Here is a 20653-nt window from a genome sequence, read left to right on the forward strand (position 1 = left end):
AGTCACTGGAGACTTTGTATTTCAGGTGGGGAGGCAACTTGTAGACAGACTCAACAAAAAACATGTGGCAACTCCAGTGATGCAAGAAGAGCAAACATGGATTGTTTGCTCTGCAAGTTCCATTTAAAGGAGCTAATTTCAGAGTATTTAAAACTGAATTAGGTTTGGATCAAAAATTAGATGTTACTGTGTAGAGAAAAACAAGAAATTGACTCAGAGCAACAGAGTGTCCTTGGGTTGGCCTTGAGGGTCTTTGAAGTATTACAATTTCCAGAATTTTTTTTTTCTTTTTTTTTAATCTTAACTGGATTTTAAAGGAAATACTGACCAGGCTGGTTTCTGAGCTAAGGTCCTGCTGTGTAAAAGCTGCACCACAGGTGAATAAAGGAAAACACAAAGACTGGCTCACCTTTCCCCTGGACAGCAATCAGTAACAATACAATTTTTTTGGTAAGAGTTTACACCAGACACTTGGTAAACTCTGAATTCATCACCAACATTGCTATTTTGCCTATTTTTTTGCAGCCTGCACCAGCACTGAGCTAGAACCACTCCACCTAGACAAAGCCTCTTCCTGGAACTATTCAGCACCAAAATAAAAACCATCCTGACGCTGATCAATTCCCTGGAGGAGCAATTACTATTTAACAGGCTTCCTGGGCAGCTGATGATGTTCTGTGTCTGTCCAAGGCCCTGCTGACCATGTGGGTAATAATTTGATAATGAGAACCTAATTAAATTAAGGGACCATTTTCTACATCATAATATCTTTGTAGGTAAGAGATTTGATTTGCAGTACATAATCTTCCTTCTCTCTGCTGTCTGCATTACTAAAAAAAAAAAGAATATATTACCCAACCTCTACCCCAAAAGACTTTCACTTTTCATACAACATTATCAGAAGCAGTTTTGCTAAGAATAAACAGAGCCTGGCTCCCTCCTCCCCTCACTGCAAAGGAGCTGCAGCTCTACAAGGTCGGGATGACTCTTTGGGAGGGAGGGTAAGGGTGACACTACAGCAATGACCTGGGGACAGTGCAGGGATTAGGCTGCCTTCAGCCCTCACTGACTTTTGGTGAAAGATCCTGGCTGAGCCTGCACAGTCCCACCCTGGGATGAGCCCCAGCTGTCTGTGAGCATCCTCCTCCCCGAGTGGCTCACAGGGAACAGAGAAAGAGGCATTACAGCCCTCGAGATACCAGAATAAAACATGTAAGATGACACAAGGTTTTGTCAGAGGCAAACCCCCACATCTCAACAAAGGTTTTGATCTGGTGACTCCAAGCCCTGGCACTGGAACTCTGGAAAGGCTGTTGCCAAAAGCCCCCGGGGGAAGGGGAGTGTTGATTGCTCCGAGCACCACGGCGCTGTCGGATCATAAGCGGTGCTGACCACACCTAGAGCTCAGTCCTGCTGTGGGCTGCACACACACACTCTGCTCCTGCTCCCGGGATCAGCCAGCAGCACAAACCCCTGGAAAAGGGACAGCTGCACAACAAAACTCGGGAGAAACACCAACTCGCCGAAGCAGAGCCCGTCATTGCCTGGGTAAGCACTTTATTTCTTTATCAGCATCTTTCTAGATAGCCAGGAATCTTGCATGGGCTATGGACAGAAAACTGAAATGCTCTGAACAACAGAGAAACCACAGCTGGGTTAAAAAATGCTCTAACTCCTGTACTGGATACCTGTGCCTGAGCTTGGAATGGAATGGCCGAACTTGTTAACGCCAAAAAGTGAATTCCTTATCACAAGAGCTCTTTAAAAAACATTCTAAGCAGCAGGACAGGAATTCAGTTTAGTTTAGTTTGTTTTAGGCTGTTCAGAAGAGAAATAATCCTTCTGGTTAGTTTTTATCTTTTTGAGTTAGTTTTTATCCTAAGTCTGATTTTAAACCCCTTTTTTGTGCTTGACCAAGAGTGTCGATACTGTTGATCAAGCACAGCTGCGATCAAAATTTAAAAGAACATATAAATTGAAGAGATAATAGAATTTTCAGGTGGGTTTTCACAGCTTCAAATCTAAGAAGCCAACGACTTCAGGGAAAAAGTTCTGATTTTATTTAAACCAACAAATGAGCAATCACTTCCAAGGCAATGTGTATATATGACTATGCAATACTGCTAGAAGATGAATTCTAAGGCATCTTATCCCATATCTCCCATTTAACAGTTATTTTTAACGTGAGATATAAATATTTGCCCGTGCAAACTTGTATTTAAGCCTCAGTTTTCGTCATTCTTAAACAAAAGGCTCAGTTTGTGCCAGTACCTCCATTAGATGCAATTATAGAATTAAATATTAATGGTGGCTCCCTTGGAGGAATTGACCACTCTGATCAGAACTGTTGGTAATGCACCATCAGCGGCCGCTCTGATCCTGACGTTTCCTGGCCGCACAGCCACGGCCCCAGGGGAGATGTTCCAGGAGCCAGCTGCACTCTCTAACACCCCCAGCCTCATCCCCATGGCAGTGCCCACTGCCTGTGTCTGTATTTCCACCTGCTTCCTTACCAGTCCTGATCTGGACACTTTGATCAGATCCCAAACGCTTTTTCAACACTCTGAACAGACCCACAGCAGTCGCTGAGAACCTCCCAACCACCAACCCAGAGGATTTCTACCCCATGGCAGGGTGGTGCCCCTGCTGTGAAGACTCACCTTGTTGCTCTGCTTGCAGGAGGAGCAGGGAGAGCCATGCCAGACTCCTTTGCCATCCACTTCCTCAAGGTGCTGAGGGAGCTGCTGGCCTTTGTGCTGTTCAGCTACACCGTGCTGCTCGGGGCGCTGCTGCTGGCCGGCTGGACCACCTACTTCATGGTGCTGAAATGAGGGCTCTGCCCCTGCTCCTGCTCCTTCTCCTGCTCCCACGGGCTGCCCAGAGGCACCTGGCTGCACAAAACAGCTCCACACACAGGATGGAGGAGGCCCCTTCCCCCTGTGCCAAACCTGCAGGAGTTCTGTGCTCTCGCTGCCTCATCTCGGTCTTGTTTTCCTGTGTAAAAACAATAAAGGTTAAAAGAAAAGCAATCCCTGAGAATGCACTTTACAGATCCTTGTGGCTCTCTTATGTCTCCTGGACGTTTGTTTCTGTTCTCTGAACTATTTTAAAGCCTCCCAGCAGTTTTCTCCTGAGATTCCCACCCTGCCGACATCTTAACAAACAAGTCCTGCCTTGTCCTACTCTGCCTCATTAAGGGTGTGAAGGCAGACACACAGAAATTACTCGTAATTTGTTTCAGAAGTCCTGGGAAAAGACATTTCAAATCAGCACAAGGTTCCCCTCTCGCTGGTTTTACAAGGTTCAGGGTTGTTACCTGGTGCTCTCAGGTGTGCCAGGCTTTTGAACAAATGTTTAAAGCACAAAGAGTGTGTGACACAGCACTGCCTCAGTAAAGTAACCTGAGCTGAGTGAGTCTCTAACAGGAGAGAGAATAGGAATTCCTGCTGTCATTAAAAAAAATAGATTTAATTGATCAAGGCCCTTTTGTGCAGAATTGCATGGGAAACCTTTGATAGAGAAGGTGGCGATTATCACTAGCATGGAACTACCCAAAATCAAAGCAGTATCATGTACTTTAGAACAATAAAGATGAATTAAACCAGGCTGTGAGGAGCATTGGTGTCTCTAAGCTGGTGGTCAAGATCTGTACCTGCTGAAATTCCCTTTTACCCAATGGTAATCTCAACAGAGATACAAAGCTGGGTTTTTTAGTTTCTTCCTTGAGAGTTCTCCCCAGTATCCTCATAGCCCATAAGTTCTGCATTCCTTTTGTTCAAATCCTTCTTCCCAAGCTTTGTCCACCTTTCCCAGATCTAATGTCACTGAATCACACCAAGGCCTAAACCTTATCAAAGCAATTCCACCACCAAGCAATTTGGTTTTCTAACACCTGGACACCACTCAAAGCTTGTTGACTGTTCTGTTTCACGGATTAAATACTCTTGTCCATCAGGCTTGAAAGCTACACAATCAAACACCAAAGAACAGTAAAAACTCTTAAAGATAATTTTTACACATTTCACATTTTGCAACAATTAGGCAAGGCAACAACAAGGCTGTTTCATAATCTCCTTCTCATTCCCAACCACTGGGCAAATTGTTGTTTATTTCTGACCATTGCGATGTTGGGCATGGCGGCGAAACACAGAGGAGGAATCTCCCAGTACCATTTGTGCTCCTCAGGGCGGTGACGGCGGAGGGGACGCGGGGACAGCCCTGGGGCTCCTCCCGCTCCCTCCTCCCTCACGTTCCCGCCGCTGCCCTCACGGCCCCGCGCGCCCCTCCACGCGCCCGCGCTCTGCGCACGCGCCGCGCCCGGCCCCGCCCACGCCGTCACAGCCCGCAGGCGTGCGCGGTGACGTCACTTCCCGTGCGCCGGGTGAGCCAAGATGGCGGCGGGCGGGCGGTGGCTGCGGAGCTGCTGCTCCGTGCTCAGGTACCGCGGCGGGACGGGGGGAGAGGCTGAGGGGGAGACGCGCTGCCCGCACCGCCCTCCCCACCCGCGGGCTTTAGATTAAACAGCACGTGGCATAAAAGAAGGAAAAACCGACCGTTTGTTTTCATGAAATTGCTGTAGAACAAGAAGAAGAAAAAAAAAAAATACTCTGACCCCAGGGCATTTGCACATAAAACTGGCCACAGTTTTATCCAAATGTCGCTGGCTTGTAACAAACCTGTCACATTTCTCACCTGCATGTACCACACGCCACTTTAAGCCTATTTTTTAACCTATTTTCCAGTATTATTGACTAGCAGCAGTGTGCCGGTATACCAGCTAACATACATTTTCTTAATAATGCGCTAGTTCCTGTGCTTGTTTAATCGTAGGTGCAAGAAAAGGCAATCGCGTGGAATGTGGAACAGGCTCAGCAGTGTCCCGCAGGAGCCGGGCTGGGACGGGCTCCCCTCCAGCAGCTCCTGGCTGTTTCTCTCCTCCGTGCCCCTTTGCCCCTGCACACGGGGCTGGTTCTGCTGCTAAACTTTGCCTCTTGCTTCTCCAGGCGCAGCTTCCCCGTCCTGGCCAGCGTCCAGCAGCGAGGGCTCGTGGGCAGGAGCAGGCGGTGGCAGCGGGCTGTGGGGCTGGGGGTGGCCCTGTGCGCTGTGCCCGTTGTGGAGGTACCCCCAGCACCCCCTCCCTGCCCCATTTCAGCACCCGGAGCCACTCTGTGCTGGCTCTCCTGCTGGGATTGCATCTCAGCAGCCTCTCAGAGCAGCTTTCCCCCGCTGGGAGGGCAGTGGGGGGTCACAGGGTGTGTTGTGTTGCAGCAGCAGAGCTCGGGGTCGCTGAGCAATGAGGCTCTGATCAGAAGAGCCGTGTCCCTGGTGACAGACAGCACGGCCACGCTGCTCTCCCAGAACACCTACGCGCTGATCGAGGCGTTCACCGAGTACACCAAGGTGGGTCAGGGGCCACGAGCCACTGCTGGCGCTGCTGCTAGCCACACCTCTCAAACCACGCCCCAAATGGCCTTTGCAAAGTTAATTTAACCAAAGAGGTGGGCGGGGTTGAAGATGTCGGGTCCCTCGGGAGCCGTGGGGTCACCGTTTTACACCGAATTGGAAGTTACTCTTAGTTTTGTTAAGATGTTGTTTTTGGGTTAAAATTAGACAATCCAGAATGGGTTGGGTTAAAAGGACCTTAAAGCTCATCCAGTCCCAGGAGCAGGGACACCTTTCACTATCCCAGGTTGCTCCAAGCCTTATCCAGTCTGCCCTTGGACACTTCAGGGATGGGACATCCACAGCTTCTCTGGGCAGCCTGTACCAGGGCCTCACCTCCCTCACAGCCAAGAATTTTTCCCTCACATTCCATCCAACCCTGCTCTCTGCCAGCATGAATCCTTTCCCCTTGTCCTGTCATTCCATGCTCTTGTAAGAAGTCCTTCTTTTTACTCAGGCAAAATGACCCTGGAACTCAGAACTGGGGCTGAAGAAACTCCTAACAATTATTTATGTTACATGTGTACTGAGTTCTCTGTTCCTGGGCATTTTATTGCCCTTCTCAGCCTTCCTAAGGCCATGAACTGAGTTCCATCAGAAGAATGGCATGAGCCATACTTAAGTCTAAAACAACAAAACTTTGCAAGTAAATTGCCAGTTTGAGTAAAATATTTGCATCCCAGTTTACATGCTTGTCAGTACATCAAGTGTGTGCAGAGTAATCTTGCTAATTAACACCAGGTAACACTGAGACAACACCAGAGCTGTGCAGGTTGTTGTGGTAACTGCAAAATGATTCCTTCACAGGCAGTTTATACCCTGGTGTCTCTCTACAAGCAGTACTCAAACCTCCTTGGGAAAATGAACTCAGAAGAGGTGGATGCAGTCTGGCAGGTGGTCATAGGAGCCAGAGTGGATGTAAGCAAACAAACCTCCCTCACCATCTGCCTCTCCAGCCCTGCTCTGCACAGCTCAGGAGGGTCTGTTGCACCCCTGTTGATTTTCTCCTGCTCCTAGATGACCACCAAGCAGCAGGAGTGCCTGAGGCTGGAGTCCAGCTGGATGACAGCGCTGCGCCTGTCGGAGATGGCAGCAGAGGCTGCCTATCAGTCAGGTGAGCAGCAGCACTGCCCCTTCTCCCTCCCTCACACAATGGACATTCAGTTTACACCACGGCTGACAGCTGGTGTTTGGTTTTTAGAGGTGCTGAGCACGTACATCCTGGTTTTGGCTGTGAGTCTCTAGATGGGTTCTGAGAACTAGGCCCTCTAGGAAACTTCACATGTGGTTTAGGTCAGGATCAACCATGGCCAAAAATGTTTGAGTTCAGTTATTTTTAAATGCAAGGCTCAAACACAGTTCTGGGAGCCACAGAACCAAGGCTGCCTGTGAGTCCAGTAGGGCTTTCCAGCTGGATTTAGTTATATTAAAAAAGGAAAAGATGCTAATTTTGGGGGGGTGGGGTTTCTCCCTGGAGAAATTTGAGAGCTCTGAGACTGAGTCATGGACTGGTTTGTGGTAAATGGGCAAAGTTACTGGAGTGGAGAAGGGAGGGGAAGCAGTGAACATACAGAGATACCCTAATTCTGTTAGTGCCTGAAAAAGATCCCAAAATCTGTGGGAGCAGGGGAGGAGAGTGGTGGGAATTCAGCAGTGCCACAGGTATTCCCACTGCTGTAGGTGCCAGGATGGAACAGGGACTGAAAGGTTCTGGCACACAAGGACTGGACTGGGCTTAGCTCTCAAAGCCACTGGCTCAAGGTGGTCACTCCTATCCAGCTCCAGCTGTGTCCCACTGGGATGGGAGAGTTCAAGAGAGCAGTGACATCCTAAAGCAGACAAAAAGTTTGAGGTAAATGGACAGTAAATGCATTGAGCATTAATACAGCCTAAGAGCCATCACAACTCTGCAAAGCAGATGACAATCCCATCCATTCCTTAGCTGAAGGCTTGCCCAGTGCTCCTGTAACCCAGTGTGCCCATCCTCCCCCCAGGTGCAGACCAGGCCTCGGTGACAGCCCGCAGCCACATCCAGGTGATGAAATCCCAGGTGCAGGAGGTGAGGCTGCTGTCCCAGAAAGCAGAGACCAAATTAGCTGAAGTTCAGACAGAGGAGCTCATAAAAGCCCATGGAGAGGATTCCTCATTGCCACAGGGTGTTTTAGGAAATTCAGATGATGACCCTTACCTTCGGGAGGACTGAACAGAACTGAACTCTAAGGCTCAATCACAAATTAAACAGTCCCAAGCTCTGAAGTGTGGGATAGAGTAAAACTGCTGAAACAAGCCTGGAATTCCATTTCTTCCCCCCAAGAAAAAGGATTGCTTTACAAATCAAGTATTTGGAAGGCCTCGGTTTTGTTTGTAACTTACCTTGTTTGTAATACTTTTGGATTCATTTATTTAAATGTTTTATCTATGCAAATGTGAAGACTGTTATCAGGGATGGCCTGGTGGTAATTGTGTCTCTGCTGGGAGGGTCCTGCTGCTCCCTTGGTGGTTTTGTGGGAGCTCATTAGGGATCAGCCAGAGAAGTGTATTTAAAAATCCTTGTTTTTAACCTGTGAAGTAAATGATGTCTGTGAGGAGATGCTTATATTAAACTGTGCAAAATCAGCTCATTGTGGGTGTGTCCATTTGGGGAAAAGATGAGGCCCTGCTTTTCTACTTGAATTTCAGAGTTTTCACCTCTGACTTGGCAGCTGCACCAAATTACACTGAGCTGCAGTCAGGAAATATTTGCTCTGGAGCTGATTACTTCCCATGGAGTCACCCAGGCTCTTGCTGCATTTTTATTCAGCACAGCAGCTTATTTCACCCAGAGTCACCTCTGGGGGGGGTTCCCAGGAAGCAAAGGGGAGGATTGATTTTCAAGATACTGTGATTATAAATGAAATTGTTTTGGCAGCTGGTGTGTACTGTTCTACAAAGCACTGAGCAAAAGAGAGTTTTACATATTTGAATGCTTCCCAGTGCAAGTTTCAGGAAATAATCATAATTATTTCTTTTGCAAGCTTAATGTTTCACTGCAGGTTTCAAAACCACAGGTGTCTTTCACTATGTTCATTTCCTAACTTGACAGGTGGTGAAATTTGCTTTGTAGAACAGCATCCACTAGAACTTTCTCACTGATGGTTGAAAACAGTTAAACCCTGTCTGAAAACACACATTAATCAAAGGTCTTTCACCACAGTAATTGTGCATCTGATGCACTGCATCTGTGTCAAAATTGCTGTAACCAAATTGACTTGTGCCTGACCAGGAATTTTCTTACCTGCAGCATAAACTGTGTCTCATTTTGGCTGCCTTTGCAACAAACACAGTTTCAGGTGCACAGCACTGTTTATTTATAGATAGAGTAGTAAAAAGTAAATTAACAAACCATCTTTCTTTGCTCCTCACTGGGTGCTGCTGTATCCAAGGAGGATGGCACAGTCTGGGAGCTGGCAATGTTTGCTGTGCCAAACACAGCTCTGGGCTGGAGCATTAGGGGGAAAAAAAAGCCCTGTGATGAGAAGATTACTTGGGTGGTGGCACAGCCAAGCTCTGAGGAGCCAAATGCACCCTCAGATCAGCCTCTAACCACAACTGCTCTCGTTTGGCACCTCGTGCAGTTGAGGAACATGTGCCAAGCCCCTGACCTGAGTGCACAAACAAGTTGTGTACCTTTCAGGATGGCACAGTAACTCTACTCAGATGTTTGCACGGCACTGCCAGGAGCCTGCAAAGTCAGGAAGGTCCCTCTTCCCCTTTCAGGGCCTGCTCCCAGCCCTGCTGTGACCTCACTTCTTGTTTCAGTGCACGTCCTGTGCTTCCTGCTGCTCCCACACACATCCAGCCTGATGTGAGTACAACCATCCAGTCAGTCCAGCCACATCACCCCAAACAGGGCAAAGGGAGTCCCTTACCTTTGTCAGGAAGTGAGAGCTGCCAGCTGGGGGTTAGCCCACACACCTAAGCCCACAGCAGACATGACATCATGCTCTGTGCTCCTGAGTTTGCATTGGGAATCATTGAGTGGATGACAGAAGTGCTGGCACAGCAGCTCACAGGGCACCACGGTGCCCCCCCTGTCCACTCTGCTCTCCAGGACCAGCAGCTGTGCCCAGAGAATTGTGCCTGGGCTTTGCTGACACTCAGCCTTGTTTACAAAGCCAGCACACCTCAAACTACACACAGGCATTGTTTCAGCTACAGTTAATGAAGCCCTGTTGGAGCTGCAGCCAAAAAACACAGTGACAACTTGCACAAGGCCATCCTGAGGATGGACAGTCACCAACTCACATCTGGCACAGAAACAGCTCTTCTGAGATGGCACCTTCTGCCCCAAGAGCCTGGCTCAGCCCTGGTGCTCCAGAGGGCCAAGGGAGCACATCCTACCAGCAGTCCCTCACCATCCCACTGGGAGCTCCCACACCTCTGCTCTCAGGGTATCCCTGTCTGTAGGACAAGCAAGAACCTCCTGGCAGCACTTGCTGGGCCCTTCTGAAAGCTCCAGCTCCCACCTGGTGGGGGATGGATGCTGGGCAGCTGCACTAGAGACAGCAATTACAACAGCACAGCACAAAGGGCTCTGCTTTCTCTAATCACACACTTCCTCTTCACTCATTTGCTTGTTTTTTCCCCTAAGGCTTCCAGGCTGTTTCCTGATCATCCACAGCTCCTGCTATAGCATGATACTGATAAGCTTCACAAAATTACCACCAAAACTTAGTTCTATATTTAATCTTTTCTCAAATTAGCAACTCCAGAACATTCAGATTAATCACTTTTGTGCCAAATGCATCTTGTCTGGACAGGGCAGAGAACAGCTCACAGAAGGAGGCAAGTATCCATTTCCACTTAACATTATCCTCTTTAATGCAAATATCCAGCACCAGATCTCAGCCTTCCCTGGCTTTTAGGGCTCTTAACTTTCAGGAGACCTAAGAATATTCCCATGTAAAAACTTTTCAAAACTATTTTATTTATACACAACATTCTAACAACAGCAACAACAAACCAAACACCTCCCACACAACACGGGAAGCTACAGCACTCTTCCTACCACTGTGATTATTCAAGACACATGGCTCCTCTTAAACCAGATCAGAAGGTGTTTGTGCTAAAGTTTCCAGTGCATGTAAACCTGTTGTGGGTTTCTGTAAAAGCCAAAGGGCCAGAGGCAGGGCACAGTCCCTCAGATCACCATCACTGATGTGTTAAAGCCATGTATTTTCTGAAGCTTTTCCTTTCCTACACTCCACTCCTTTTCTCCTGCTGACTGGTAGAAGCTGTGGGGTTGCTGCCCTGGGACAGCAGACCCAGCAGGACATTCTGGCCTTTCTGCAGTGCCTTCAAGTAAATTTCAAATGCTCTGTCACTCGTTAGACATGGCTGGCTGCCCCACATGAGACTGACTTTGGCTGGCAGTCAGACACCAGTGCAGGTGGCACTTGTGATTTTCCCTGGCACAGTCTGGCTGGAAGGAGCCAAGTCCCCTGCTCTGTGTCACAAAGCCACTGGCCACCCTGTGACAATTCAACTGCTTCCAGTGACCCCCCACAGAAAAAGACTCACTGCGAACCAAACCACGACAGCTCCAGTGCAGTCTGTTAGTAATGGACACGTTTCTACCACAACCTGATTTTTAGTTCAAGTACCCTGTCAGCAGCCACAGTCCCACTGGGCTCATCAGTAGATCCTTTTCCAGCCCCTGCTGTAGCTGTGTGTCACTGACACTGCACACCTAATGCTGGCATCCTTCACCAGCGTCCACATGATCCACATCTCCGTCGGGTTCAGTCTGTGCACAACCATCAGCCCTTTGTACAAGCACGGATCAAAAGGATTGAAAGGTCTCTGGATCCCAAAGGTCTTAAAGCCAGCATGGTTCTTTGGGGTCACTGACATCTTTGCCAGGCACATTCCCACAAACACATCGTCTATGGGGAAGAGCTCCATGTCCTCTGCAGCGCTCTGGAGGCGACGCACTGTCTCCCTGGACATCACATATCCCCCTCCTCCTGCATAGAGAGGATAGAAGGTGGCTCCATACATGGGCTCTGGAATAAAGTATTTGACCTTGGTGTTCCTGATGGGCCGGGCGTTGGTGATCACGTCCCCAACAAAGAGATCCTGTTCAGGGTCCAGCTCCCGGAGGAACTCAACGATGTTGTAAGTGTTGACAAACACATCATCGTCACCCTTCAGCACAAACCTGGCGTGCAGGCAGTCCTCCATGAACCAGCGGAGGAAATGCAGCTCCTTGAGGGTCAGGTTGAAGAAGTTGTCAACAAAATCCCACTGCAAGATGTCATCAAACTCCTGGCTCTCGTAAGCCAGCAGCTGGTGCAGGGGCTGCAGCTGGAGCTTGGCCTCGGAGCGCCCCAGCAGGAACACCAGCCTGACACGCCTGCCCCCGATGGAGACCTCCTTGCCCCACGTGTTCCTGATGGCCACGCGCCGGTCCACGTTGATGGGGGAGGACTTGATGGCCAGCAGGAGGAACATCTCCTTACTACACCTGGAAGGCCTTAGCAGCACCGAGAAGTTCCTGCAGTGCTTGTAGGTTAAGAAGACGCGGTGAGGCTCGGGGAGGGTGAGAGAAGAGTTGGCAAAGGTCAAGTTGGGCAAACACTTGCTGTGCTCAGCACTGTCCAGAGCCGAGGGCTGAGGTCTGTGACCCACCACATCCACTTTCTGCTCTGCTGACGATGCTGCCAACTTCGCCTCCTTCTTCATGTAAAACAGCCAGGCCAGCAGCGTGATGGAGAAGGTGTAAAGCGCGAGGCTTTTAATCCTGGGATACATGACAGCATCCAGCGCAGGACCGGCCCCGGGCGGGCAGATGAAGACGAACCGCTCCGTCCCACCTGACCTGAGACCGGGACGTGTCTCGGTGCTTCCCCCCAGCTCTCACCAGCGCCTGGTGCCGCCGGTTCAGAGCCCCCGGTCCCGCCGGGGCGCGCACACCGGGCTGGAGCCGCCACTCCGCGGTGACCCCGCACGGCAAATCCCGGGAGCTGCCGTTCCCTTCCCTCCGGATTCCCCGGGAGCCGCCGTTCCCTTCCCTCCGGATTCTCCGGGAGCTGCCGTTCCCTCCGGATTCCCCGGGAGCCGCCGTTCCTTTCCCTCCGGATTCCCCGGGAGCTGCCGTTCCCTCCGGATTCCCCGGGAGCCGCCGTTCCCTTCCCTCCGGATTCCCCGGGAGCCGCCGTTCCTTTCCCTCCGGATTCCCCGGGAGCCGCCGTTCCCTTCCCTCCGGATTCCCCGGGAGCCGCCGTTCCCTTCCCTCCGGATTCCCCGGGAGCTGCCGTTCCCTCCGGATTCCCCGGGAGCCGCCGTTCCCTTCCCTCCGGATTCCCCGGGAGCCGCCGTTCCCTTCCCTCCGGATTCCCCGGGAGCTGCCGTTCTCTCCGTGCTTCACCGGGAGCCGCCCCCGCCCCGCCCCGCAGCCCCCGAACCCCGCCCGCGGGCGGAGGATGCGGGGGGCTGGCACCGGCACCGGGCACAGCCACCCTACAGACCCACCCTACACCCCCTGCCCGCTCCAGCACCAGCCACGGAGCACCAGGAGCCCCGGGGCATCTCCCAGCTCTGGGCGTTCAGCTGAACCAGGCTCCACGCAGAGTTCCCGTGTGGTTTATTTACACTCACGCTTCTGCTATGGACACATCACTGAGTGTTTCCCCCTGCCACGGCCACGTTCCCCTGGCTCTGGGTGCTGGCTGCCAAGGGCCACCGAAGCAGCTGCATCTGGAACTGAACCGTCAGCGGCACCGGCTGGAGCTCTGGACCCTCTTCCACTTCAGCAGTGTCTTTGTTTTTTCCTTTTCCTGTGGCAAGAAGTACATTTATCACTGTCTTGAGAGAGTAAATCATCCCAAAAGCAGCAGTGTGAAAGGCTGTCAGCACTGACTAGGTGTCATTTGAATATGACTTTGGACGATAAACCCAAAAACCATCTTTAAGATGGCAATCGACCTAAGTGCAGCCTTTATGTTGGGAAACTGCCCTAGGGCAAAATAAAGATGCAGAAATAAATTATTTCAAGGATCCCGGGAAATGAAGTGTGGGGTAAAATGAGACCTACGTGAGACTACTTCTGAAGACATCCTTCAGTGTCTGGGCAAATGGCTCACTTGTGACAAAAAGCCCGCTGCCTTTCCTCTTTGAGCCGTTTGGAAGTGATCCCAATTCCTCTGAGAACACTTATTATTTGTGTGCATTTGCTGACTGAGGGATGCAAATCAGCCCCCGGCTGCGAGAGTGCCGGTCCCTGCACAGCCCCGCTGGACACACACCGGGAGCCATCCCCTGTCCCGGGGCACGGCCACTGTCACAGCCCCAGGGAGGTGCTGCTCCCCAGGTGATGGGCGAGTGTCAAACAGCCCGGAGCAGCTGGTGCCTCACACACAGGCAGGATGTGCAGGCACTGAGCTCACCAGGGCTCCAGCAGCCCCCAAAAGCCACAGCTGGGGTGTTCTGGTGAGTCACAGCCCAGAGCTCATTTTTAGGCACTGTGAATTTTGCACTCACACTCTGAAATTTGCACTCGTTGGCCTCACAGTGCACAAGGACAGGGGAAACCAAATTAAGCACAAATCTCTAATTGCCGTGGGCTTCCTGCAGCAGCACTTCTGTGCACACAACAGCACTTCTACCCTCATTCAAACTGAAGGGAAACCTCCTGCATGCACTGGCCGCACAGCAGGGAGGGAAGGAACAAAGAAACAACCTCTGCTGAAACTGAGCTGTTTGACAGCAGCTGCCTGCTTCAGCAACAGGCTGAGTGTACATTGCAAATACACTTCTTATGTGGGACAGCAATTCAAGGAGTTCTTTCCAGACCACTGGGGGAGTCCACAGGATTCCCTGAATGCAGACACAGCCCAGGACTGCAGAGCTCTGAGAGCCTCCCCAAAGTTGGGGACCTTGCTGTGGGTGACAGGGCACACGAAAGCATCCTGGAGCTCTGGGGGTTAATTGCACTCTTAAATCTGATGCCAGAGCAGGAAAACAAAGCTCCTTTGGTAGCTCTGAGCAGTGCTAGGAGGCCTGGCCCTCTCCATGCCCTCCTTGACCCAGGAGCAGCTTTTCAGCATTGCTTGGCCACCCCTTCCCTCCTCCCACTTCCTCCCACTCTTGCATCTCTTCCTCCCCTTCCGATGTGTGGGCACTGCTATTTTTGCAGTCAAAACCAAGATTGCTGGAAAAATAACCTGCAAGATCAGGGTGAGGTTTACTTCTGGCAGATTAAGCAAGGCTGTTGGCTGAGCAGCCCTGAGCTCCGTGCTGGGGGAGACAGGGGACACACCCAGGGACACACCCGGCGGGGTGTGACATTCATGGGTGACAGCAGACTGGGATCTGTTCCCAGCCCTGCCACGGGCTGGCTGGGACACCTGGGGCTCTCCATGCATCTCATCTCCAAACCAGAGAGAACAATAATCCTCTCTGCAAAGTGCTTGGAGATGTGAGTTGGCAGTGCATGAGGAGCTCATTCTGCATCCCAGGCAGCCCTCACTCACATTTGGCAGCTGACACAGCGGGCAGCACTTTCCTAACCCAAAAATCTGCTTTGCCCTTGTCCCCTGGCACAGGGTGCTGTGGGTGTGAGTCTCACAGCCCACCCTCGGTGCTTGTGCAGGCACTGGCTCATGAAGAGTCCAGGCTGTGTCTGTCAGAGCCCCACAGTCAATGTCTGCATTCACAGCTCAGGATGTGAGTAAGTCACTGCTCCTGGAGCTGGCAGGGCTCTGCTCCTGTTTGCTGTCTCACACACCCCACCCTCTGCCCAGCCAGCTCCAGCCTCTGCCACCTCTGGGAGATGCCTTGTTTTTCTGGCTGGCCTCACCTTCTTTCTCTGCTTTGGGTTTTTTGGTCTTGTCTTTGCCTTTTTTTACCTCCTGTGGAGAGAGATGTTTCCATAGTAAGGCTGTGTTGAAACTCATTGCCCTCATTCAGTCCCATGACAGATGTCATCATCTGGGTGCTGTCAGTGGGATTTCAGGGGCAGAGGAAAGAGGTGAAGGGGAGCAGGAGCACAGCAGAGTGGCTGCTCAGAGAAGAGAACCCAGGAAACAGGAAGTTGGTACAGCTGACATGTGCTGCCATGCTGAAAGAGAGCACCAGAGGAAGCACGAGTGGCTGCTTACACATTCTGGAATGGAAAAATAAACTCATCTATTTTCTTAGGCCCAGAAAAAGTAGCAGTACTGCTCACTAATATCAGCCCTAAATTACCACACCAGCAGTGATGGATGGTGCTTAGGCAGGGCTATTTCAGCCACATTTTGGGGAGAGAAGAATGGATGGATGGATGGATGGATGGATGGATGGATGGATGGATGGATGGATGGATGGATGGATGGATGGATGGATGCCCAGGCCAGAGACAGAATTTGCTGAACCCCAGCCTGCAGCCCTGGCCTGGGAATGCTCCTTACCTTCTCCTCCAGAACTGGTGGTTCTGGTTTCTCAGGGATCAGGATCCCAAAGTCACACACAGTTGCCACCAGGTCCTCAGTGGCCAGCAGGGTCTCCAAGGTCACCCTCATGGTTCCCATGGTGCTCCGAACGGGAGGGTCGCTGCGGAATTCACATGGCTGCTGCTTCTTCTTCTTTTTCTTCTTGTCCTCAGATATGGGGACAGGCCTCAGCAGAAGGCTGGGGTCCCTTTATCAGAGAGAAGTAACCCCAACCCAGCCCCTTTCCCACCACTACATCTTGGCCAAGGTGTGTGTCAACAGCTGCTGCCTTCCCCCCACAGAAAGGGGGGACTTTGGGAGAGGGCTGACTCTGACACACCAAACTGACCCAGGAGAAGGGTCCTTGTTCTCCCATCACTGTTTTTTGCAACTCAGATATAATTTGGTCATTGTTCTCTCCCAGCACCCTACCTTTGCAGTGTTCTTCTTCAGCTCCTGTCCTTCCTTCTTATTTGTGACAGCGTTTTCTTCTGCATCAGGATCCACAGGCCATGAAAGCACCTGCCCAGAGAGAGGAGCTGGCCCAGGGTCACTGCCATCCCAGCCTGCCTCCCACAGGGAATGGGATGCCGCTGGCTGGGCCTCCCAGCAGCTCCTCCACCTTCATCCAGCACAGCCACACCCTCACCTTCTCCTCCACAACTGAGACAATGGTTCCAGCCTCCAGGTAGGACTTCAGCCCCACCAAGTCCTTGGTGATGTGTTCCTTTCTGTAGCTCCAGTCAATGGTGTCTGCCCAGGGCTGTCCAGGGGTGGCAAACACCTTTGCTGTGGAGGGACACAAAAAAAGTTCAGAGGAGACCTCTCTTTCCCCAGGACAGAAGGACCCCCAGGAGATGGCTGGTGCCAGGTCATTATCCAGAAACAGCCCAGCTGGCACTGAGGGACATCCTGATGCCACCACACCCCACAGAGAACTACAAAGCTGCCCTGAGAGATGGGACAGAAGATTATGACATTCCTCATTACCAGAGTGGGCCTTGGGCTCCTCTGTGGCTGCAGGCTCCTGATGGCTCTTTGTTTCTCCTGTGTCCACATCCAGCTTTGGCACTGTGGGACTCTGGAGGATTTCTGTTCCCTGGAACAGAGATGGATCTGCCTCCAAAATCCTATTCCCCAGCCCACCCTCATGGGAAGAAGGGACTTCAGTGCCAGGGAAAGGGTCTGCTACAGTCAGCAGGAGGGCAGCTGTGAGTGCAGTCCCACATGCAGAGCTCTGGGATGTGGCATGTGGGCAGCTGGGGCTTGTCCTGCTGGATGCAGCCACATGGGAATCCTGTCCCCAGCACTGCTGCTGCCCATGCCAGGCCCATCAGCCCATAGCCTGGAGATGCAGTTGCCCCTGCTGTGACCTGCTTGTTTCCAGGAGCAAAATCAAGCACCAACCTCAGGACTGCCCCTGCCCTCGAGCTGCTCTCCCTCTGCAAACTCATAGGTCACACAGTAGCTGTAGGTGATCACTGGACCCTCAGAGCCAACTTCCAGCTGCTGAAAAGCTTCCGGATTAGGGAGTCCCTTCAACTCCCCAATGCTCACAACCACTCGTGCTTCACTCCTGATCAGCTCTGAAAGGAAAACAATTTTGCCCTGAAGCTGCAGTGCTTTACTTCCAGAGAGAGGAAGGAACAGAGCAAGCAGAAACCTCCAGGTCCCATGCCCCACCTCCTGGCATCCCTCAGTGCCAGCCTGTGCAAACACTGTGACAAACCACTGCCACCTGGGGTCACTCCAAAGCCACACTAACACCTGCTGGCTTGGCTGCTCTGCTCCTTCAACGTTTGAGCCTCCAGAAAGCACATCCAGCACATAAACTCATTGAGTAGGGGCCATCAAGAGAAGCTTCCCATCCTGGGTGTTGCCAGTCTCCTGCTCTCATCCCAGTCAGGGATGTGGCACAGAGGTGGCATCACTGAATGCAGTGTGAGCACCTTCCCCTGTACAGATGTTCCTCTTGCCACAGCTGGAGGGAAATGCATGGCCTGAAACCAGATGGTGTCTGGGAAGAAAAGCTGAGGCAGGCCAGGACACAGAGGCAGTGCTGGGACTGGGATGGGTTGTTCTTGGGCCTAAGGCTGAAACTACCTCAACTGTAATTACAGAGCTCAGCCACAATGCAAACTCCAGTCCTGGATCACAGGGTCAGCATGGGCAGGCTCAAAGGGAAGGGCTCACCTGGCTGCCTTGCCAGACCATGGAACTGCTGCCTCTCTTCAGGCCATATGTAGATGTCATCCAGGATGGACAGCCTGGGCAGGCTGTCTATGAGGAAGCCTCTGTAAGCAGGGATGAGAGCCAGTGGGTTCCCTTGGAGCAGCAGGATGTGGAGGTTCTGCAGAGTGGACAGCTGGGAGACCAGCCCTGGCAGGTCTGTGAGGCTGTTAAAGCTCAGGTCAAGGGAGACAAGGTTTGGCCTAAGGAGAGAACCCAGGGAAGGAGGTAAGGCAGCCAGTACTCATTTGAGGATAGAAAACAGAAACAAAAATCATATTTCCCCAGAACAAACTGGGTTGAACTGAGGAATCCAACCTGGAGGCCAGTTTCAAATTCCCAAGCCATACAGCCCATTGCCAGTCTACTCCACAACACAAAAACATTTCCTTAGTATCCATTGGTGACCCCACTGCACCATTTGGTGATGCAGTCCATGCTTCAGATCCTTACAGACTTCCAGCAGTGGCTTTGGGAAGTACATGGAAAAAAAGTAAACTGCCCAGGGAAATGGTTGGGCAGGGTGTCAGCTCCCCTGGCCATCTCCCCATTCCACACCTTGCTAAGGACCAAGACAACCTCTGGGTATGATGGAGACTGCTCTGCACAGAGAGTAGACACAGAGCAAACAAACAACCCTTCTGAATTTTCCCAAATCCTTCCCTTCTGTATTTTCCCAAAAAGGGCCACCTCCACAGCTTAAGGTCACCTGTTCACATCTGCTCATTTCCCTTTCAGGAGCCCACATTCAGCCTGTGGCATTACCAGAAATCTGCAGTGAGGTGCTTTTCCTGGGAAGGGCCACACAGCTGGTTGTAGCCCAGCCCCAAGTGCTGGAGCTCTGGGGGTGGCTGAGCACACAGGTCCTGCAGATCACCCACAGCATTGTAGCAGAGCTCCAGGACCTGCCCAGGACACAAGGAACAGCAAACACCTTGGAAACGGTGCCAGGGGGTTCCTGGCACCCCCTTGAGTTGTTTGGCTTCCACTGTGTTCCCACATGGGAATTCCTGCACAATTCCCTTCCTGCTCACCTTCAGAGTGCGGGGCAGGTGGGCTGAGGTGACTCTGCTGATGTGGTTGGCACTGAGGATGAGCTCCTCCAGCTGCTGGAACTGCAGCAGACCCTCATCCACCTCCTCCACCTGCAAAGAGCTGCGTTTGGCCAACTTGTCCCTGAGGCAGCTGGTGGCCAGGGTGACATGCAATGCGTGACATCTGTGTGACACAGATTAGCACAGCATCCTGGGGAGGCTGTGGGAGAAGCTCTACTCCATCTGCAGCACCTGGGAACACCCTGGGATGGGAAGGTGTCCTTTTCCCAACACTGGTTTCCTGGCTTACAGCTTTAGGGCACCAGCAGCTGCACTCACCCCCTTGTCCAGTATCCGCAGGGATTTGACAAGCTGGAAGATGCTGGAGCCGTGGAGGAGCTCGGGTGCCAGCACGGCCACCTCCCGCAGGAGCCGGTCCTGGGGGCTGCCCTCGGAGCACAGCGCCCAGGGGCTGTGCTGGTCTCTCAGCAGCTCCAGCAGCGCCTCGGGGCTCTCCTCTCCCGGCGGCACAGCCTCCCCCAGCCCCGCTGCCTCTGCGCGGGGGCTCCCGCGGCCATGGAGCCGGGATTTGTTCTGCAGAAGGGAGAGAGGAGAGGCAGTGGCAGCTGTGCCATGTCCCAGGGCTGTGCCCCCCCAGACCCTTACCCAGCTGCCGAGGCCACAGGGGAAGTCGTGCAGGCCCAGGTGCTGCAGGTGCTCCTGAAAAGCAGCCGAGACGCTGCGGGATGCTGCCATCCAGCCCCAGCCTGGCAGGGAATCCCCGGCATCGGTGGTTTGTGTCCGTGTTGCTAGGAGATGGTGCCATGGAACCAAACTCTCCAAGCTGAGGGTGGAGCAGGTCTGGAATAGCACCAAGCTCGTCCGGCTGGGAATAAATCCCTGGTTTTCTGGTTCCCATTGGGCTCTGGGGGCTGCTCCCCATTAGGGAAAGAGCAGGAGGCCTCATGCTGCACTTGCAGGGTGCAGCATCAGCATTCTTCCCTGGCCGGGGAACCTGTGGCTTGGGATTTGCCATTTCCCTTATCTGTGTCCTGTTCCACGCAGGTTTCAGGGAAGAAGCAGTCAGTTCTGAAAGCCCAGCTCTCCCCTTTACGTGGAGGGCACTGCCCCACAACCATGTAAGGCCATCAGACATCAAGATCACAGCTGAAAATACCAGCTCCCACACTTGGAAAAAGTAGGTGAGCTCCAGGAACAAAAGCCACAACTGTGTCTCAGGTCAGCACCAGGTCTCCACACACAAAGACTAATTTCCTTTTTCCAGCAACAGGTGTTGAGGCAATGGTGACAAATTCCATTTTAGAGAGCTGACAGAGCAGCGTGTGTCAGAACCTCAGCGAATGAATCGCAGCTGCTCTGTGGTGTCTGACGTTACGTGGTGGAAAGCTGAACTGCTCAGGTTGGGTTTTACAGGACGGATGCTGACCTGCTCCCTTATCAGCTCAGCAGCTTATCACAGCCCATGAACAGACCCAA

The 20653-nt window shown here is 52.1% G+C and overlaps 4 protein-coding genes and 1 long non-coding RNA gene across 9 annotated transcripts; 2 read left to right on the forward strand and 3 right to left on the reverse strand.

Moving 5' to 3' along the window:
• Positions 1–273: 273 nt before the first annotated feature.
• Positions 274–2692, reverse strand: LOC306810174. The gene is made up of 2 exons (XR_013776406.1): positions 2661–2692; positions 274–1473 (listed from the first exon to the last, which is right to left on the reverse strand). It is a non-coding gene; the product is annotated as an uncharacterized lncRNA (long non-coding RNA).
• LOC306810171 (uncharacterized protein) lies at positions 2688–3112 on the forward strand. Its single transcript, XM_079322371.1, has one exon. It carries the CDS (start codon positions 2697–2699, stop codon positions 2829–2831), a length of 135 nt encoding a protein of 44 aa, XP_079178497.1. The 5' UTR covers positions 2688–2696; the 3' UTR covers positions 2832–3112.
• A 1219-nt stretch (positions 3113–4331) lies between these two features.
• Positions 4332–8058, forward strand: DIABLO (diablo IAP-binding mitochondrial protein). 2 transcript variants are annotated; one of them, XM_079322367.1, is made up of 6 exons: positions 4332–4438; positions 5004–5118; positions 5269–5400; positions 6250–6360; positions 6460–6556; positions 7437–8058. In XM_079322367.1, exons 1-6 carry the CDS (start codon positions 4392–4394, stop codon positions 7643–7645), a joined length of 711 nt encoding a protein of 236 aa, XP_079178493.1. In that variant the 5' UTR covers positions 4332–4391; the 3' UTR covers positions 7646–8058. The 2 variants fall into 2 exon arrangements, with proteins under 2 accessions (XP_079178493.1, XP_079178494.1); XM_079322368.1 differs by having other exon boundaries at positions 5272–5400.
• Positions 8059–10277: 2219 nt separating this feature from the next.
• On the reverse strand, positions 10278–12916 carry B3GNT4 (UDP-GlcNAc:betaGal beta-1,3-N-acetylglucosaminyltransferase 4). The gene has a single exon (XM_079322366.1). The coding sequence runs from the start codon at positions 12232–12234 to the stop codon at positions 11116–11118; it is 1119 nt and encodes a 372-aa protein (XP_079178492.1). The 5' UTR covers positions 12235–12916; the 3' UTR covers positions 10278–11115.
• A 134-nt stretch (positions 12917–13050) lies between these two features.
• Positions 13051–20066, reverse strand: LRRC43 (leucine rich repeat containing 43). 4 transcript variants are annotated; one of them, XM_079322365.1, is made up of 12 exons: positions 19823–20066; positions 19496–19750; positions 19157–19267; positions 18888–19027; positions 18087–18325; positions 17301–17479; positions 16884–16992; positions 16543–16682; positions 16326–16415; positions 15873–16052; positions 15281–15332; positions 13051–13259 (listed from the first exon to the last, which is right to left on the reverse strand). In XM_079322365.1, exons 1-12 carry the CDS (start codon positions 19910–19912, stop codon positions 13099–13101), a joined length of 1746 nt encoding a protein of 581 aa, XP_079178491.1. In that variant the 5' UTR covers positions 19913–20066; the 3' UTR covers positions 13051–13098. The 4 variants fall into 4 exon arrangements, 3 of the variants coding, with proteins under 3 accessions (XP_079178491.1, XP_079178490.1, XP_079178489.1); XM_079322364.1 differs by having other exon boundaries at positions 15873–16055; XM_079322363.1 differs by having other exon boundaries at positions 15873–16061.
• Between the last annotated feature and the right edge of the window lie 587 nt (positions 20067–20653).

This window comes from Erithacus rubecula, assembly GCF_903797595.1.
Source record: "Erithacus rubecula genome assembly, chromosome: 19".
NCBI lineage: Eukaryota > Metazoa > Chordata > Aves > Passeriformes > Muscicapidae > Erithacus > Erithacus rubecula.

Coding starts and splice junctions, on each gene's coding strand:
- LRRC43 (XM_079322363.1), bottom strand. CDS start 19,912: ATGGCAGCATCCCGCAGCGTCTCGGCTGCTTTTCAGGAGCACCTGCAG. Junction 16,683..16,883: donor GGAGCCCAAGGCCCACTCTG/GTAATGAGGAAT, acceptor GTCCCTCCACAG/CAAAGGTGTTTGCCACCCCT. Junction 13,260..15,280: donor ACCCAAAGCAGAGAAAGAAG/GTGAGGCCAGCC, acceptor TTCTTGCCACAG/GAAAAGGAAAAAACAAAGAC.
- B3GNT4 (XM_079322366.1), bottom strand. CDS start 12,234: ATGTATCCCAGGATTAAAAGCCTCGCGCTTTACACCTTCTCCATCACG.
- LOC306810171 (XM_079322371.1), top strand. CDS start 2,697: ATGCCAGACTCCTTTGCCATCCACTTCCTCAAGGTGCTGAGGGAGCTG.
- DIABLO (XM_079322367.1), top strand. CDS start 4,392: ATGGCGGCGGGCGGGCGGTGGCTGCGGAGCTGCTGCTCCGTGCTCAG. Junction 5,401..6,249: donor CGTTCACCGAGTACACCAAG/GTGGGTCAGGGG, acceptor ATTCCTTCACAG/GCAGTTTATACCCTGGTGTC. Junction 6,557..7,436: donor AGAGGCTGCCTATCAGTCAG/GTGAGCAGCAGC, acceptor TCCTCCCCCCAG/GTGCAGACCAGGCCTCGGTG.